Source organism: Condylostylus longicornis, unplaced genomic scaffold, assembly GCF_029603195.1.
Source record: "Condylostylus longicornis isolate FDR11 unplaced genomic scaffold, ASM2960319v2 ptg000074l, whole genome shotgun sequence".
NCBI classification, from domain to species: domain Eukaryota; kingdom Metazoa; phylum Arthropoda; class Insecta; order Diptera; family Dolichopodidae; genus Condylostylus; species Condylostylus longicornis.
In genome coordinates this window covers 1,761,274-1,781,169 of record NW_026578042.1, presented here as the reverse complement: position 1 = coordinate 1,781,169, position 19,896 = coordinate 1,761,274, and the positions used below count along the sequence as shown (strand labels likewise).

At 24.1% G+C, this 19,896-nt stretch overlaps 4 protein-coding genes across 4 annotated transcripts; 2 read left to right on the top strand and 2 right to left on the bottom strand.

Moving 5' to 3' along the window:
- Positions 1 to 4,817: 4,817 nt before the first annotated feature.
- On the bottom strand, positions 4,818 to 8,149 carry LOC129612511 (zinc finger protein 665-like). Its single transcript, XM_055526154.1, has 9 exons — positions 7,644 to 8,149; positions 7,064 to 7,591; positions 6,837 to 6,970; positions 6,374 to 6,775; positions 6,127 to 6,309; positions 6,006 to 6,069; positions 5,855 to 5,944; positions 5,600 to 5,694; positions 4,818 to 5,539 (listed from the first exon to the last, which is right to left on the bottom strand). Exons 1-9 carry the CDS (start codon positions 8,087 to 8,089, stop codon positions 4,923 to 4,925), a joined length of 2,559 nt encoding a protein of 852 aa, XP_055382129.1. The 5' UTR covers positions 8,090 to 8,149; the 3' UTR covers positions 4,818 to 4,922.
- A 238-nt stretch (positions 8,150 to 8,387) lies between these two features.
- LOC129612509 (atypical kinase COQ8B, mitochondrial) lies at positions 8,388 to 10,865 on the top strand. The gene is made up of 2 exons (XM_055526151.1): positions 8,388 to 8,537; positions 8,638 to 10,865. Exon 2 carries the CDS (start codon positions 8,677 to 8,679, stop codon positions 10,702 to 10,704), a length of 2,028 nt encoding a protein of 675 aa, XP_055382126.1. The 5' UTR covers positions 8,388 to 8,537; positions 8,638 to 8,676; the 3' UTR covers positions 10,705 to 10,865.
- Positions 10,866 to 10,928: 63 nt separating this feature from the next.
- On the bottom strand, positions 10,929 to 13,654 carry LOC129612510 (isocitrate dehydrogenase [NADP] cytoplasmic). The gene is made up of 3 exons (XM_055526152.1): positions 13,614 to 13,654; positions 13,437 to 13,498; positions 10,929 to 12,311 (listed from the first exon to the last, which is right to left on the bottom strand). The coding sequence occupies exon 3, from the start codon at positions 12,309 to 12,311 to the stop codon at positions 11,079 to 11,081; it is 1,233 nt and encodes a 410-aa protein (XP_055382127.1). The 5' UTR covers positions 13,437 to 13,498; positions 13,614 to 13,654; the 3' UTR covers positions 10,929 to 11,078.
- Positions 13,655 to 14,879: 1,225 nt separating this feature from the next.
- On the top strand, positions 14,880 to 16,113 carry LOC129612537 (uncharacterized). Its single transcript, XM_055526188.1, has 2 exons — positions 14,880 to 15,120; positions 15,176 to 16,113. The coding sequence occupies exons 1-2, from the start codon at positions 14,973 to 14,975 to the stop codon at positions 15,877 to 15,879; spliced, it is 852 nt and encodes a 283-aa protein (XP_055382163.1). The 5' UTR covers positions 14,880 to 14,972; the 3' UTR covers positions 15,880 to 16,113.
- The last annotated feature ends 3,783 nt before the right edge of the window (positions 16,114 to 19,896 follow it).

The following is a 19,896-nucleotide window of genomic DNA, read 5'->3' as shown; positions in this document are numbered from 1 at the left end:
TTAGATTTTTGAAAATAATTGAATTATATAATTTTTTGATAATGTGGAAACTCAAGAAAAGAGAAATAAATGTATGTATTGACAATATTTAAATATAATTTTTTTTTTCTCAGATTTAAATTAAAAATATTAAATTCATATTAAAATTGAATAATTTCTAAACGAAGAAAAAAGAAATATAAGAAAATAAAAAGACAAAAAAAGAAACACAAATTTCGAATTTTATATTTTTCTTAATAAATAAAAATAGTTTTTTAATTAAAAGATATGACATGAAGGAGAAATATTATTAAATTTATCCATATTTATTATTAATACTTAAACTTCAGTTGTTTTTCATAAATATTTTTAAATTTTGGTTTTATCATTTCCAATAGACAACAATTAAATTTAACTCATATATTATTAATCCATGTATACCCATGTATTTAACACATGTATGTTATTCTCTTGATATTATGGGATATTATTCAAAAATATTAAAGTTTTCAATATAGAATCTCTAAATTTCGAAATTTATTTGTTATTCTGACGACTATAAAAATTTTGAATAATCGTGTTTCAAGTGATGTCTCAAGTCTTAAAGAATAAAGGGTTTAATAATATTGAAAATATTTCTTTCTATATTTTTTTTCCTAAATTATTGATTTCAATATTTTTTTTAATTTCTTCTTTGGATTTCTTTATTCTTTCTTCTTTAATATCTTTAAAATAGAAAATTTGTTTACAATTTAATAAAATATAATTTTTATTTTCTTTTTTTTTTTGTTAAAATGTACTCTTTTAAAATTCTAATTCTGTTTGCAAAAAATAATTCTTTTTTGAAATAAAATTATAAAATAAATTAAAAATCAATGCATATAATTTATTAAATAAATATTTTTTTGATCAAATTACAATTTAATTAAAATGTACTTATTTTTTTATTTATTTAAATTAACAATATAATTTCAAATATAATTTTCTTTTTTTAATATATTTTTACTTAATTTTACTCTGAAATTCAATTACTATTCAAAACAAAAAAAAAATACTATCATTGTAATACAAAAAAAAAAGCTTAAAAAAAAACAAGGTACGAAAAATAATAGATATAATTAATTACACTAAAAAATAAACATTATTAAATATTTTAAAAAAGAAGAAATATATAAAAAAAAATACAGAAACAGAAAAAAAAAACAAAAGTATCTTCCTAAAAACAAAACACAAAAACAAAGCATAAAAGTACATAAATATATTTATTTTTTTCATTTTATTTTTCATAAACTAAACAAAAAACAAAAATGAAGGAGAAGAAAAGAAATTATAAGAATTAAATATGTAAAAATAGTAGAATTTTATCTAAAATGAGAAGAAATGCAAAAAAAAAAAAAAACCAGAAAAAAATTATTTTATATAAATTAAATAAAAGAGAAAAAAAAATAATATAAATAAATTTAATATTAAAAAACATAAAATTATATAAAATACTTACAAAATCATCATATATATTAATATATATATATATATTGTTGCATTACAATATATAAATATATATATATATATACGATTTTAAGTATTTATAATTAAATAAATAAACAAATATATATATATATATATATATATATATATAACTTAAAATAAATAAAAAAATCTTATTTTTAAATGAAAACACAGAAAACAAAAAAAAATATGAAATTAAATAAAATTAAAAACAAAAATAGAGAAGAGAATAAATTGGATATGATTGGATGCATTAAAATAAATTTACATATTATATAATTATATACATATTTATGGAAATTGTATACATAAAATGAAATGTATACATAAAATGTATATTTATATATCATATATATATATATATATATAATATATATAACTTATATAATATATGTTTATTACATTTAAATTATGTATATTTTTATTTATATATTTATATTAAATACATAAAATATTTAAAAAATAAAAAGAAAACACAAAAAAAAAATGAAAACTAAAGCAAAGGAATATATATATATATATATATATATATATATATATACATATATATATAAACATATTCATATATTATTTAATTAATTAAATTAAGAATAAATTAAATAAGATTTAAATATACAAAAGATGAAAAAAAAGAGAAAAATTATACGTATATCAAAATATAATAAGTATAATATGTATATGCAAATATATATATATATATGTATATATATAGGGATATATATATATATATAAATTCTTAAATGCAAAATAACAATTTTTATATTTATATATAAATTACTGTAATAATTAAAATTGAAAATTTATCAAAAATTTAAATTTTTATTAAATAAAATTTTCAGATATTTAAATTTCTAAATAAATATTTATTTAATAAATTTCAATTAATATTGAATTATTTGAATTAATTTTATTTATTGAAAATTGAAGTTTTTTTTTTATTTCTCTCGATTTTTACACAATTTATTTTTAATAGTAAAAGCTTAAAAATAATTATGTAAAAGTAATTTACAATGAAATTTATAATTTTAAAAAACTATAATTAAAATGAATGGAAAATTAGAATTTTTTAATTTTATTTAATATATTTAAAATTTTTTGAGTAATTTTAAAAAATTTCTTCAAAAATTCTAAATATTTTTTAAAAATTTTAAGAGAATTCTTAATTATTAGTTATAAAACATGTGTGATTTAAACAAACATTTATTAAAGAAATTGCTAAATTTGAAATATAACTGTTATACTAACTAATTTTAACTTTTTCAATTGTTATATTTATTTGAAAATATTTTTTTAAAATTATTTAAAATTCTTATTGATATTGAAAAACTCTCAAAATTAATACTGAATGGCAATATTAAATTATTTCAATATTAATTCACAATAATCAGTTCACAATTTTTTTCTATAATTTCAATTTAAATTAAATTATTTTTATAAGAATTTCTCATTTCTTTAAAAAATAAATAAATTATTTTTTTTTTTGATAAATTTTCAATTTAAATTTTAATCATCATACGCTATAAATTTATATATATTTATACAAATTAATAATATTAAATATACAATTAATAAACATAAATATACAATTAATAATATTATTATTATATAAATTATAAAAAAAATGAAAGAAATATATACACTTGTTTAAAGAGTAAATGAAAAAGATTATAAGAAAAAAAAAATATAATTATAATTAAATTAAAGGACTATAAAGAAAAGGTGAAAACTAAATTAAAAAAAAAAAAAATGAAACAAAGAATGTTAAAAATTAAAATAAGAAAGTAAAAAAGAAAAAAGAAAAAAAAAAGGAAAAATAAAAACGAGTTAAAATGAAAAATTCGTGTTAGGCAAAAAAAAAAGAAAAAAAAACTTTATTTTATTTTTTTTTTTTTTTTTTTTTTTGTTGTATATGCAAAAGTTAAAGAAAATAATTAATGTGTTATTATTAAAAATAAAAAGAAAAACAAATAAATAAAAATAAATCTAATAAAAAAAAAAAGAAAAAAAACAAAAAAAAAATATAAATTACAAAAAATTATAAAAATTATATAAAAATAAAAAAAAAAAAAATAAAAAAAAAACGAAAAAAAAATATAAAAATGTATTTATTTTAATTTATATACACTAAAGAAAAATAAGATATAAATAAAAAAAATAAGCGAAATATTTAAGTTTTTATATTACATAAAGAAGTTATTAAATAAAAAAAAAACGTATATGAGGTCTATTTTTGAGTGTTTCGTTTCGTATGTACGAGCCGAATTTTATTTTCTTTATTGAATCTTTTCAATTGTATCACTTGTATCAAAAATCAAATCTCATTTAATTTTTTAATCATAGTTTAAATCACTTTCGATTTATGTATAAGGATCCATGCTGCAAAACCATATTCGATTGAACTTGTCTCGGGATCGGTTACTTTTTTTTTTCAAAATATGTCATAGTAACTGTGATTGATAACTTTATTGAGTCCTCTGAAACTTCTTTAGGTGACTAGGATATGGTAGAATCGATTTCTAAAAATTTATCTGAATAAAATTTCTATTCATACAAGTCCTTTTTAAAACTCTTCTTTCTTTGAACTTGTGTTCATGTTGGATAGCCTTTCAAGAAAGTTCCTGAACCAAATTTAATTTGGTTCAGGAACTGAGAAAAATTTCATAACATATTTTTCGATATTCCATATCTATGTATCTGATTACCTTCGATTGTGATTAAAAAAGGAGCCTATTCTGGAATTTAAAAGTCCCAATTGTAAAGTAAATACTTTAAAAATCTCATCACTAAACCCTATCGAATGCTCTTTATCATAACCCTACAATAATAAATTTAGTATAAAAATATTATAAAAATTTTAAGGATATTTTTTGTTCTAAACTGTTGTCGATTTCCTGTACATATTTAAGTCTCACTTTCGAAGAAAAGGAGTAACAGATTTCAATTTCCATTATCATGAAAAAAATTATTAGAAATTCATTCCGGTAAATCAGTTGACTAAGTGGAACCTCAAATTTACTCCCTAAAAAGTCCTATATTTATAATTTAAAATTTTACGATAAACTTGGCTCTTAATTCTTGAATAAAATTTGTGAAGAAATAAACAATCGGGTATCGAGCTCCAAATAATTTGAATAAAACTTTTTCCACTCAACTATTAGGTATTTTTATATAAAATAACACCCAAATTGAACTGAATTGATTAAACAAATGATTTATGATTTTTTTTATTTTAAAATTTTCTCATATTTCGACAAATCATTTTGATTTCATTTACGAAAAAATTTTCCAAATGCACTGAAAAGGCGTTATTAAGAATGAAACCAATGTTTTTATTTACATTAAATAAATTTTTATTCCTTTAACTTGTAAATTTATCAGTTTTCCTAGATTAAAAAAAAAAAAAACTGGTTTTTAAATCCTTATATGCAATTTTAATTCTAGTTATCAATTTTATGTTCATTAATCTGATGTACGTGTAAAATTTCTGGAGTAGGAAAAATTGAATCGCAATTTGAACATTGATACTGCAACTCCATTGGATATATTGCAGATTCTGGGATTTCAGACTTTAATACTATAGTTTTATTATCTAGATTAGTAACTATATTGGTATCAGCACTACTAATGATGTTGTTATCAACATTACTAACGATGTTGTTATCGACATTACTAACGATGTTGTTATCAATATTATTAACTATGTTGTTATCAGTATTAACAATTATGTTGGTATTAGTATTACTAACTATGTTGTTATCAGCATTATTAACTATACTAATATTAGTATTACTAACTATGTTGTTATCAGCATTATTAACTATATTAATATTAGTATTGCTAACTATATTGATATCAGAATTTATTGAAACTTTCATTTCTTGATTCTTTAATTCTTGTACGACAAGCAACTGCTGTTGAAGCTGCTTTTCTTCGCGATAATGTTGATATAGATGATCGCGAAGTTCAGTATGTAATCTAAAGGACTGCCCACATCTATCACATTTGTAAATTTTATCACCCAAATGAGATTTTAAATGTTTAACGAGATCATTACCTAAAACAAAACAAAACATTTAGTATCCTTTAAGTTTCAATGAAAATATAACAAAATTACTTTGAGCAAAAGCCCGCTCGCAATATTTACAAGCATACGGTTTTTCACCAGTGTGAGTTCTTATATGTCGTTTCAAGTGATTAGACGAAGTGAACCTTAAAGACGAATATAACAGTTAAAATTTACTTTATACATTAATGGTAAGACAAGTTATATAAAAATATAAAAATCAAAATTAACGTATTAGATAAAAATTTCATAATTATAAATTTTCGAAAATTGAGGTTTACTACCCCTAATATACCACCAATATACCTCATATGGCATGTTGAACATTCATACGGCTTTTCTCCGGTATGAATACGTTTATGTTTCTTCAAACTGTATCGCTTTGTAAAGGCAGACCTTAAAGAAATGTATTTTATTCTATCTAGTTAAAATTGTTATTTATGTTTATGTATTTTACCCGCAAGTGTCGCAAACATGAGGTTTAAGTTTTGTATGAGTACTCATATGGGATTTTAAGCCCCCTTAAATTTTAACACATTTTTTAAAAATTAGAATACATTACGAATACACACAAATACCTTTAGAAGTGAAACTGCTGGGACATTCAGCGCATTTAAAAGGTCTATCACCTGAATGTCTTAATGTATGTTGCCTCAAATTAGAAGAGTTATTAAATCCTTTGCCACACTCTGAACATAGAAAAGGTTTTTCACCACTATGCGTCCGCATATGATCTTTTAATGTACAAGACTGATTAAATGCTATTTCAAAAAAAAAAACATCAAATTAATTTAGATTTTAATTAAGTTTTTGAGTTTCTAATACATTTTGGGCAAATGCTGCAGCGAAATGGTTTAATTCCTTTGTGCCAATTCATATGATCTACCAACTGTCCTCGAAGGGAAAAACTTTTATCACATAAATTGCACTTAAAATCTTTTTCATCATCATGAGTATATAAGTGTCTGGTCAAAGAAGTAATTTTGTAAAAAGCTTTTGGACAAAACTGACATTTGAAATTTTTTTCTTGTGCCTCTTGTGGAGGCATATTCGCTTTATGTACTCTCATATGTGATGCTAACGATTCTTTTTTTGCGAATTTCCTAGGACAGTATAAACATCGATAAATTTTGGGTTTCTCATCATTTAGCTTAATACAATCGGCAACTGCTGTATGCATAATTGCATGTCTTGTTAAATTTTGTTCTGATGCAAAACGCCATTTGCCTACGAAATGAATAAAATTTTAATTAAGAGTTAATAATTTGATGCACATAAGAATTCGTACAAACTGGACACTCAAACGGACGACCTTCTGGATTATGAATATTTAAATGCCTTTGTAATCGATATTTTCTGTCGAACTTTTTTTCACAAACTTCGCACTCATGAATCGCTTTTCTCCTATTTTTGGGGTTTGGTCTAAAATATACACAATAATAATTTGTAATTTCCTTTAAAATATACTAAATTTAAATTTTATGTTATTTTTTCTAATATCAGCAACATATTTACAATTCAACTTCATCGCTATCGTCATAATTTGTCCCTTCTTTTCTGAAAATCAAAAACGCTGGATCATTAGTGTTCTCCATTTTGATATTTTTTATGCTGTTTTCGATTTGATGATCTTCCAGGTTATGCAAATTAGGTATTTCTAATGGTTTTACGTCAACTCCAAAGAGTTTAACTTCTTCCGCCTCTATCTCTTGTTCTTCTTCCACATCAAATTTTCCAATATTAAAACTAGATCCAATTTTATGACATTGCATATGAGCCGACCTTGAAGCTTTTTTTAAAAATTTTCGTGGACAATGTGGACAAGGAAAACATCCTTCAGTGGAATCTGTATGCTTTTCTTTTAAATGTTTTGAAAGATTTTTTTCCTTTGTAAACTTGCAATTACAAATTTCGCATTCAAAGTCAAAAATCTCTCCTGGCTTATGAGATTTCAAATGACGAGTAAAACTAGAATTTCTGTCGAAAACTTTATTACAAACTTCACATTTATATCGACTTTTTCTTTTATTTTTTGGATTTGGTCTAAAATTATAAAAATTAGTTTTGCATTAAATTATCTGTTTAAATTTTTTACCCTTCAATGGGAGGATCTTCTATGCTGTTAATTGATTCAGCTAAACAATCAAATACGTGTGTCGGTTTTTCTTCATCACTATAAACAAACCAATCATCAATTTCTGCTTCTAATTCCGATTCTCCCGTTTCAATTTTAATTCCTTTGTCTATTTTAATGTTTTTAGTTGCAGCATACTCAGGAACATTTCCTATTAAATTCCTAAGTTCTATATCAGATTGAATGCATTTCTTTTGAAATTCATAACTAGAAGATAGCTGTTCAAGACATTTTTGACAAATTTTTTGCGGCAGTCCATCGTTTGGATCATGTCTTACTGTACTGATTCTACTAAAAATAATCCCTATGGTTGAACTATCCTGATCCATAAATGGTATCCTCATATTTTGAAATGAAATTTCATTATCTTCAGAGAGTAAGCAAGCTCTACACATATTTTCTACCATTATTTTGGCTTAAAATTTGTTTTAAATTTATAAATAAGAAAAAAATATTAGAAAATTAAAAACTAATGTTTACTTTTTGCTTATTTTTTCTTCTCATAGAAGCAAATCAAAGTGACATTCATGTCAGAATAATTATTATTGTTGAATATAGAGTCGCTGTAATCATTAACTGAAAGATATTCTAAAATGAAATGTAGTTTTTACACAAGGTGGCGTTATATTTGTTTTTGATTCCATAGAATTCTGGGAAGTGAGAAAATTTAATTTATCTGGTTTGAGTTCTAAAGTAAATAAACAACATATGATTTTGGGAATTTCAGTAATTTTAGGTAATTTGTTGCAGTTTAATACGACCACTGATTACCATATGGTAGGCAAATTAAATATCAGTGTGTGTTGGTGTTAATGTCTATCGCATTATGATGAAATTAATTACAGATTTTGCTTTGTAAGTATTAAATGAGTTTTTCTTTAAAATATTCTTGACTGATAATGCTTTTTTATTTACTTTTCGAATAAATCATATACAACTCCTTATTAATATAAAGGTAAATTGTAAACAAAAAACGAGTATTAGAACAGTACAGATGTTGCGTGTTCAAGAAATTTTAGGTGTATTACGAGGTATTCAAAAAGTTGTAGGCGCTGGGTTAAAAGAAAATGAATTAGTCATCAAACATAAATGGGCAAATTCAAGTGCAAAAGAAATAATTGAAAATAATATAAATTTATCAAAAAATTTAACAGAACCTTGGACGTCAAATCCCAAAGGAGAAACGAAAAAGGTGCAAGGATTAATTAAGGAAGCTGCAGAAAGAACATATGTTGTTACTGAAGGCCTTAGACAACTGATGAACATTAAAATTAATACTAATTTCAATTATAATAATTCAGAATCTGCTGTTAAAGGAAATAATATTAAAATGAACGATCAAGCAAATATTAAAAATGAATTACCGGAAAATATTGATGTATCGTCGATAACTCTTAAAGAATTAGAACAAATTTTAGCAAAACATGGTAGAGATCGTCAAATAAATTTAAGAGTAAATACTCAACAAACAAAGTTGGTGGAGAATCGAAATACTGTAGAAAAAACTGAGCCTAGTTATAAAACTTTGAATCAAACTCCACAGCAGATAAATTTGCAAAAACCAGATGCAAATATTTTTCGAGAAGATGAAAAACAAGTAGAAAATATAATGTCTGCCATAACAGGAAAATTTAAAGACGATAAAGAATCCAACATACCTAATTCTGAAGAGCCACAAAAAGTTGCAGATTTAACAACTATCGCAAAACAACGGAAAGTTCCATCTACAAGATTAGCAAGATTTGCTTCTTTTGGTGCTTTATTTGCCAGTTTAGGATTTGGCACAGTTAATGAATTAGCCAAAAATGCTGTTGGTTTAGGTGGTTCCAGTAATGTAAAGGAAGCGTTCTTTAGTCCAGCAAATACGGAAAGAATTGTTGATACTTTGTGTAAAGTTCGTGGAGCAGCCTTGAAATTGGGACAAATATTAAGTATACAAGATACAAATATAGTTTCACCCCAAATAGTTAAAGCTTTTGAACGTGTCAGGCAGGCTGCAGATTATATGCCAGACTGGCAAGTAAGTAAAACAATAAGCAATGAATTAGGCGTCGATTGGAGAGAAAATTTCGATAATTTTGAAGAAAAACCATTTGCAGCGGCTAGTATCGGCCAAGTTCATAAAGGAATTTTAAGAGATGGAACTGTTGTTGCAGTTAAAGTACAATATCCTGGAGTTGCTCAAAGTATTGAAAGCGATATCGACAATTTAGTATCGATGATGAAAGTATGGGATATCTTTCCAAAGGGATTTTTCATAGACAATGTTGTAAGAGTGGCTAAAAGAGAGCTTAACTGGGAAGTTGATTACACAAGGGAATCCGAATACACAGAAAAGTTCAAGGAAATGATTGAGCCGTATAAAGAATATTATGTACCGAAAGTTATAAAACCGCTATCTACAAAATATATATTGACAACAGAGTTTGTCGCTGGAGTTCCGTTAGACAAATGTTTTGATATGAGCTACCAACATAGATTGTTTATAGGTCAATCTGTTTTAAAACTTTGCCTTCGTGAATTATTTCAGCTATTGTGTATGCAAACTGATCCCAATTGGTCAAACTTTTTATATGATCAAAACTCAAAAACTTTAATGTTAATTGATTTTGGGTCAACAAGATTCTATTCAAAAGATTTTATAGAAAAATATCGTGAAATTATAATTGCAGCTGCAAATGATGATCGATCAAAAGTTTTAAATATATCAAGAGAAATGGGATTTTTAACTGGTTATGAAACAAAACAGATGGAAGAAGCTCATACCGACGCTGTTATGATATTGGGAGAAATCTTCCGATTTGATGGTGAATTTGATTTTGGAAGACAAAAAACTACTGAAAAAATTGCACAATTAGTACCCACAATGGTTGCCCATAGACTCTGCCCTCCACCAGAAGAAATTTATTCAATTCATCGAAAACTGTCAGGAATATTTTTACTGTGTGCTAAACTAAATATAAAAATGAATTGTAAAGTTTTTTATGAAGATATTGTTCTAAGAAACTCCGCGATATTTTAACTTATTGCCTATGTCAAGGAAATAAAAGTTTAAGCCACGAATTTTCTTTTTATATAAAAATTGACTAACATAAATTTTTTTAATAAGAATTTTTAAAAAAAAATTGTTCTTTGAAACTAATAAATTAATTGAATAAAAAATCGTATTTTTTAACTAGGGGAATAAATTAATTAAAAAATTAAATATTTTTTAAATGTTATTTTATTGCAATTGCATGTGATATAAAAAGTTAACAATATACGTTTTTATAACTTATTCAATTACCGCCTTTATAAATAATTAAGCGCCCAGAAATTTCTAAAAAAAAAATTATATGAAAATTCCAAGAGGAAATTGATGCAATATCATAAATGTGACACTCTGGAACATGTGAGTCATTTTTTCAATGCTTTTTCTAAATTAGATGCTAATGCATTCATGAATTCAAATGTTTCTAAGTAATCGCTTCTTTGAACATTACTCATTCCCTTAATGCAAATAGCCAAATCCTTTGTCATTTTACCAGACTCAATAGTTTCAATACAAACACGTTCTAAAGTATTTGAAAAGTGTTTCAAATCTTCGTTGTTGTCTAATTTTGCCCGATGTAATAAGCCTTGTGTCCATGCGAATATCGAAGCAATGGGATTGGTTGAGGTTTCTTTGCCTTGCTGGTACATTCTGTAATGTCTGGTAACCGTACCGTGGGCTGCTTCTGCTTCAACTGTTTTGCCATCGGGGCAAATCAAAACTGATGTCATCAGACCTAATGAACCGAATCCTTGAGCTACAGAATCTGATTGAACATCACCATCATAATTTTTACAAGCCCAAACAAAACCACCATCTGATTTCATTGCTTGGGCAACCATATCATCGATTAAACGGTGTTCATACCAAATTTTTTGAGCTTCAAACTGTGATTTGTATTCTTTTTCATAAATTTCTTGGAAAATATCTTTAAAACGACCGTCATATTTTTTAAGTATAGTATTCTTAGTGCTTAAATATAATGGATAGTTTTTGCTTAAGGCATATTTAAATGAACTGTGAGCAAAATCACGTATAGAACTATCAGTGTTGAACATGCCAAGAGCAACACCAGCACCTTTAAAGTCATTTACAACATGTTTTATTTCTTCTCCACCATTCGCTGGTGTAAAAGTAAGCGTTAAAGCTCCGGCACCTGGTACAACAAAATCAGTTGCCTTATATTGATCGGCATGTGCATGACGACCAATAATAATTGGTTTTTGCCAACAAGAAACTAATCTAGGAATGTTTTTGCAAATTATAGCCTCACGGAAAACCGTTCCACCTAAAATATTACGTATTGTTCCGTTTGGTGATTTCCACATTTTTTTCAATTTGAATTCTTCAACGCGTGCTTCGTCTGGTGTTATTGTAGCGCATTTAATACCTACATTGTATTTTTTAATAGCGTTAGCACAGTCGACTGTAACTTGATCTTCAGTAGCATCACGATTTTCTATTCCCAAATCATAAGTGTGCAATTCAATGTCCAAGAACGGTAAAATCAATTTTTCTTTAATTGAATCCCATATTATTCTGGTCATTTCATCACCAAGTATGTCAACAACGGGTCCAACTTTAATTTTTTGTGCCATCTAAAAGATAAAAAAGACATTAATTATGTGAGAAAAATTAAATATCTGTACATATGTACATATTTTTATATATTATTTTATTATTTGAAGTATTGCTTGCTTTTAAGATATTTTGAAGTCTACATGTAAATATGACTTTAGTTTAAAAATCATTATTATTCGACCAAAAGTAAATATAATTTATCTTAAACAACAAATCAACTAAGTAGATATTACTTACACTTACTCGTTTATTACAAATATCTATTACTATTCTTAATGTACATAATGCAAACACCTAGCAAACGTTAATTTTCGCACCTTTACAGATAACTTATATGTGGGCATGATAAGTTTTCATTTCTTATCGTAATTTTAAAAAAGCTTTTATTTAATTACATAATAATTTTACAATAAACATTCAAATTTAAGTCGATCGCAACTTCATAGATTTAATGTTAAATATCTCTAGCGTCACGAAAATTTACAATTGGTTGAAGATGAAATAATGATCAATTCATACCAACTAAATGTATAAATTCAGATTTTTAAAGAATTATTAATTTTAAAATTCATTACCTACCTAATCGCAATACATATTCAAATTTAAAATGGAATACATGCATACAGTCTACAAGTATTTAGCACTTAGAATGTACTTATTCAATCTTATTTAATATATAAACATGAATGCAAATAATGCGTCTCAATTTTAAATTAAAATTTAAATTAAGTAAAAGTTTCGATTAAAGTTTAAATCCAAAAATGTAAGTTGTACTTTGAAACTTGAATTTTGGGCGTTTCTTGTCTTTCACATTATTAAAATAATGAAATGGATCATTAGTTTGTAACATTGGTTTATGTGAGTATAGAATTTTAACCTCTTGACTTATTCCATTATTCATGATTGTTTTTTTTATTTAAAATATTTTTTTTTTTTTTTTTATATCTACTATTTATTGCAACTAAGTCCATTCAACCTAACAAGCAACTTTATTTTAACTTTTAAGTAGCGCTACTTAAAAGTTATTTAAAATATAAAGATAATTTAATTCTTATTTGAATAATTCAAAGCAAAATAGCAAGTATAACACTTATGTTACTTATTTCTATCACATTTAATTTATTTTCATAAATTTTTCTTACCTTTTCTATCTGTGTTTCTACTACACGTAAGCAAATCAAAATTTTCGCAATAAAACCGGCTTCTTCAAATTTATAAATTATGAATTATAATTTGGGGGAAAACGTAAAGTAGAATAAGAAAAAGAAATCAAAAATTAAAAATTAATTTAACCAACCGTAAAAAGTCAAAAATATTACCTGTATCACCAAAGGCAAACGAAGAAGAACTATTTTTGACAATCGAATACAAAATGTTTTTATTTTAAAAATAAAAAAATTTAAGATTAACGGTGTTACCAGAAATATCGTATTTTATTTGTAATCATTCGCATTAATATATTGTATGTAAATAAATCTATTCACTTGGTTTTAATTTTATACGCTATGTTTTAATTTTAGTTTTTCTTATTAGTTTAATTGCTTATTTGTATTACATAAATTTGATTATTAGAACACATACAGTATAATATATAACAAAAACAGACTATTGTAAAATTAATAGTCGCATTTAAGAGAGTTCTGTTAAACTACTATTATTAGTAGTAGTATTAATTTATCTCTTTAAAATATTGAAATTTGTTAATTAACACAGCTACTCGCATTAAAATTTATCATGGCTTACAGATTTTTTGTAATGTCAAGTTATTTTTACTAAAACTATATTTTTGTTTCACTTTTCAAATGGTTGACAAGCGGTCAACTAATGGCATATACATATAAACGGGTTTTTGTATGACGTGCCGTCCATTAATGACTAAACATGCTGAAAACTTGTTATTTTTGCTGTAAAACCAAGTTTGTAATACAATAAAAGTTTACTTTCTTTCAAGAACATATTTTTAGAATTTTTATAATTCCGTCTTAATTTGTAATTAAAATAAATATATAGTATTTTTTTAAATTTTAGAAAATGAATGAAGATCAGAAATTTTACCATTTCTGATACTTTTTGTCGAAAATTTTTAAATATCTAGTACGTAACTAAATTATCATTAAATGATGAGTGGGAATAAGCAGAAATCAAGTAATTTAAAAATTATGGTAAATTCTGTGGTAAATATCAATTTTGCTAAGCAGTTTGAAAAAAAATATTAGGCCATTTATGAGACTCTATCACATTTTAATTAGTTATCTTAGCAAAAATAACCGCGACCGACTTTTTTTTACCAAGAATTATTATTTATTTTTTTGACAATTCGTATTAATTTTATATATATTGGAGTTATCAAAAAAATTATTCAGTTATTTGTATCTCAAGCCTTTTTATCTTTAAAATTTAACTTAAATTTTTTTGTGTTTTGTCTTGTGAAATACAAAAGTATAATATTCATGCACTTGACGCGCTTGTTAGTAACAATTGAGCCAATGTGTTAATTTTTGAAATTCGCCGCGGCAAATTGGAACGTCAAATAATATTAAAAAACATAACAAATATTAAGTATTGACAATTTTGATATTGTCAAGCTTTAGTTTAATTACATATTATGCATTTTTTGTGATTAAATTTTATTAAATGACCATTAAATAAAATTTTTACAAAACTTAATTACGTCTAAAATGTCTGTTGATCTTTCTACATTAATCAAATTGGTAAAGCAGAGGCCTGAAATTTATTCTCGTCATTTTATATCAGAAGAATTTAATAACTCTTGGAGAGCAAAAGAAGCAGCTTGGGAGGATGTTAGCAAAAAAATTTGTGTTGATGGTAAGATTTTTAAACTTTTGAATTGCAATTGTTTATTTATTTGGATTTTTTACAGTTAATATTTTAAAGAAGAAATGGCGAACATTACGAGATCAGTTTCAGAGACATTATAAAAGAATACAAGCTTCAAATGGAAGTAAAATAGAAATTCATTGGCCTTACTTTGAAAAACTATTATTTTTGAAAGATCACTGTAAATCAAAAGATCTTGATAATCAATCATTTAAATTTGTCAAAAATGAAGATGAAGATACACAGACATCACACTTTGATATAGATACTGAGGATACTTTTGAAACACTTAATGATGGAGGTGATGTTTTTATCGATAACCGAGATGGTGATGATTTTTATGTAGTTACAACTTCAGCAGAACAACAAAATGATGAAGATGTTGAAAATGAAAAAATCCAGAAAATTTGTGATAGCAATACTGTTGAGTTTGATAGTGTGCCACCGCCTCCAACGTCAAGATCAAAAAGGAAATATGACGAGAAAAATAGTAATGATAAAATAACTATTAAAAAAAGTAAATTCTCTGAAGCATTTGATGATGACCATTTAGACCGTCAAATAAGTGATTGTTTAGACACCATTAAAAATCAAACTCAAGCACAAAAAGATCATATTGATCATTTTAGTAATTTTATTGCTTCAATGATGAGACAATGGTCACAGAAAAGGCAATGTGAGGCAATGAATTATTTTACGAATTACGTTATGGAAAATCATATTCGATTTAAACAAGATAAGGAATAAACATTTTTTTTTTCTGAGAAAATATCTGAGAAAGTTTGTACCTAACTTTTATTACATCGTAAGCATGTATATTAAAATGGATATTAGCAACGTTTAAATATCTAGTTTCTCAAAATTTTGAGATCGATAAGAAAGTAGAATTGAGCATCCTTTTGTTACTACATTAGAAAATATTAGGATAATACTTATTAATGAATATGTAATTTTTTAGTTTTAGTTGACTATGATTTTACCAAAATTTATACCTATTTACATATTTTTAATTTATAAACAAAATACGATTAAATTCAAGATAGATAAGAATAGTATTATGGTTTACATTTTTTCTTCCTTGATTCTTAGATTTCCTTCCAGTATTCCATGCTAGTCAATTCTCAAATATTGTGATTCATTAAAAATTGGAAATATGTATGTACATATAATAACGATTTTTCCAGGAATATCTTTGTTTCTACAAAAAATTTTTTTTCAAGATTTTGTATGGCATCTAAATTTTAAATGTATACAATTTTAGTCCATAAATTTTTATTAAAAGTTGCAAATACAACATTTCTTACGGGCATGGATAACAAAAATAAAAAAATCCTTTAGAAAATATATAAATAATGAAGTATAAAACGAATGTGATTATAATGAACTATAAGTTTAGCTTAAACATAAGTCTTAAAATTTAATTTAAAAACTACATACAAATTACCAAGGGGAGCCAAATGTTAAAAAGAAGAACTGTAAGGTTTTTCTATTCATTTCATATGTTAGACTAAAAAAATTAAAAATGGGTAAATCTTTGAACATAATTTGAACATTTTTAATACTCTTTATTAATGAAATTAGAAGTTAGTGCAAGAATTAAAAATAAGAGCATTCTAATTTGAGAAAATAGCTCTATCTTTTTACTTTTCCTGTTAAATTTCAACACCAAGAAAACGAATGTTTTATGAAAAACTGATAAGGGGATTTTTCAATTCTTATTTTGCCGTATTATGAATTAATATTTTAGAAATGTATGTTAATTGTAATTGTATGTGGTAACGAGATGTTATTGCATTACCGATAAAAATCAAAGTAAGCTCGCTAAATGATTTGATTTATTTAAAAAAAAAAATTAAATATCAGCATTTTTTATTACATTTTTTTTTTCTATATTTATATGGTGACATCACATTTATCTTTTACATTCATATAACTATCATCATTACAATTAAATGTTGTAGAAAATTCATTAAAATTTCTTAATATTTGATATAATTGATCGGATATATCGATTTGTGATGCAAATGTACATAATTGTTGTGCTAAAGAAATAAAATGTGCTTTCTTTAAATCTAAATTAATTTCTTTTAACATATTAATATCATTTTTTAATATATTTTCTGATTTATTTAACCATTTAATAAAACTATTATAATTATATTTAATAGATGCATATAAATTAATATAATCCCATGTTTCAAAAATGCTTGTTGAATTACTACCTTGTTCTGATAAACAAAACATTATTTCATCAGAAGTTGTCTTAATTAATTGTAAATTTTCTTGAAAAGCAGCTTGCCATAATTCTAATGATTTAGTTTTAAAAAATGCCCATATCGGTTTATTATGATTATCAACAATTGAATATTGAAAATCTCCACCTAAATTTGCTAAATTATCAAAAAGTTTATTTTTAAAACCAGATTGTCTAATAGTTGTTGATGCCTCAAAATCAGTATAAAAATATTTTCCAATATTATAAATATTTTGATAATAATTTTCTGTACTAATATTAATTGAATTATAGTTAAGTTTATTTATAAAATTTTTAAAATCATTTTTATAATTCGTAAAGAAATCTTTTTGTTTGTTAATTTTATTAAAAAGTTGTTGTGAATTTTTTATTATTATTTCATTATTAATTGAATTTTCAGCTGTTGATTTATTTAAAAAAGTTTCATTAAAACTTGTTTCAAATATATTAAAGATATTTAAGAAATTATTTTCATCATTTTCATTTAAATATTCTGCCCATATTTTATCATATAATAATGGACGGAAATAACCCAAATAGAAGCGACAATTTTCTTGTGATAACGTTAAAAATGATACAATTTTAAATATTAAAAAATTTGCTAATACATTTGGTTCTGTTTCTTGTATTAATTGTGCAATTTCTTTAATTCTTGAATCTATAATCATAACTCGTTTAATATCTTTCATTTGATCTAATTCCCATTCTGGTAGCAATGAAAAAAAGAAAGTCATCCAATTTATTTCTGGTACTTCTTTTAAATCCCATTCAACAGGTGTTATTCTCTTTTTATTTAAAATTATTCTTAAATTATTTATAAAAATTTTAATATCATCAACAGCTTCTTCAGCTTTTAATGGTATAGCACCATGTAATTTCATTAAATTCATTATTTCAATTGGTAATGGAAATTGTAAATTATTTGGTACAGTTATATTTAAATTTAATTCATCATCTACATTTATTTGTATGAAATTTTCAATACCTCGTATTGCTGTTACTTTTCCTAATAATCCCATAACGGTATTTGAATTAAATTTTGTTTTATCAACTGGCCAATTTTCTGTTGCTCGTAATATATCAACATTTTGAAATATATTAAATAGTGTATCTTCGGCTCTTTGACATGAATCTAAATAATTTCTAAATTTTCTTTCAATTTTACTTAAATTTCTTGAATTAAGAATATGTTTTTCTAATATATCTTGAATTGGATCTGGTCTAGGTGCCATATCTAATTTAATTCTTATAGAATGGCAGGCGTATTGTGCAAAATTATCACAAGGATTTACACTTGTATTAAGATTTTCTTTTAATGAATCTATAAAATCCTTTAGAATTTCATTATTGTTATTGTTGTTGTCTATAATTGTAGATTTTTCCGTAATATCTTCTATTGTGTCTATTGGTTTTGATAATACTGGAATTAATTTGCATGAATAATAGAATGAAAGTAAAAGTATTATTAATGAATTCATTGCCTTTTCTATTTTGTTTTTGCTTTATTAATCTTTTTTTTTTTGTTTTAATATTATTTAAATACTTTTGTAGTTTTTTTGTTTTATTTCCATCCGAGATTTTATATGAAACCGAACATATGAAATGTAAATTAAGAACTGATTTTAAACTATGAATGATAACATACACTCATGATGATGTTTGGTTCATTGTTTATTTCAGATAAATTTTTTTTTTTATAATTTTTATTTTTTTTCGCTGTTTTGTAATTTTTTGTTATTAAACACACATACATAAATATGGAAATAAAATAACGTGATTAAATAATCAACTTATTGAATTGAGTGAGCTATGATGAGATGGGATGAGTAACCCCTAAGATGAAATCAAATAATTTTATTTATATTTTTTATTCTTATTTGAAAACTCTTAAAAAAATTAATCCACTCAAAGAAATTTTACAATGATTTTGTCATTTATTCTCAATATTTAGATTTTATTAATTAAATAAAACAAGTCCCACAATACTGTTAAATTTAATGATTTCCCCTTATAAAGTTTAATGAATGTGTTAATCTCTGATAAGGTGAAAATATTTAAAGAATCTTTTTAAATATGAAAAACTTCATTGCAATTGAAATGCTCCCTCTTAAAATCAATCAGATTGGATGTCAGAAATGAATTTTTTGAAATTAGTTTTCAAATTTGAATTGAATCAGAAATTCAATCAGGGCCCAATTACACCCACTTTTGCAATTTATTTTTTTTCTAATATTGAAATTTATTATTGCCATGACTCTTTGTGTAACAGAAATTTTGCAAATTTTTTTGATTAATTGAATAAAAATAAGTAAAAAGTTCTTTGTGCAATTCTGTGCAGGCCCAGGTTAAAAGGTTTAAGAACAAGATTTTAAATTGTTAATTATAAGGTTCACATTTGAAAATCTTACCCGCAGCATTTTCTAATTAAAGTTTCTTTCGGAAATCATATTTGTGTTCATATTTTAAAAGTGTGTATACAAGAATACAAACAAAATATAATATTTAAAAAG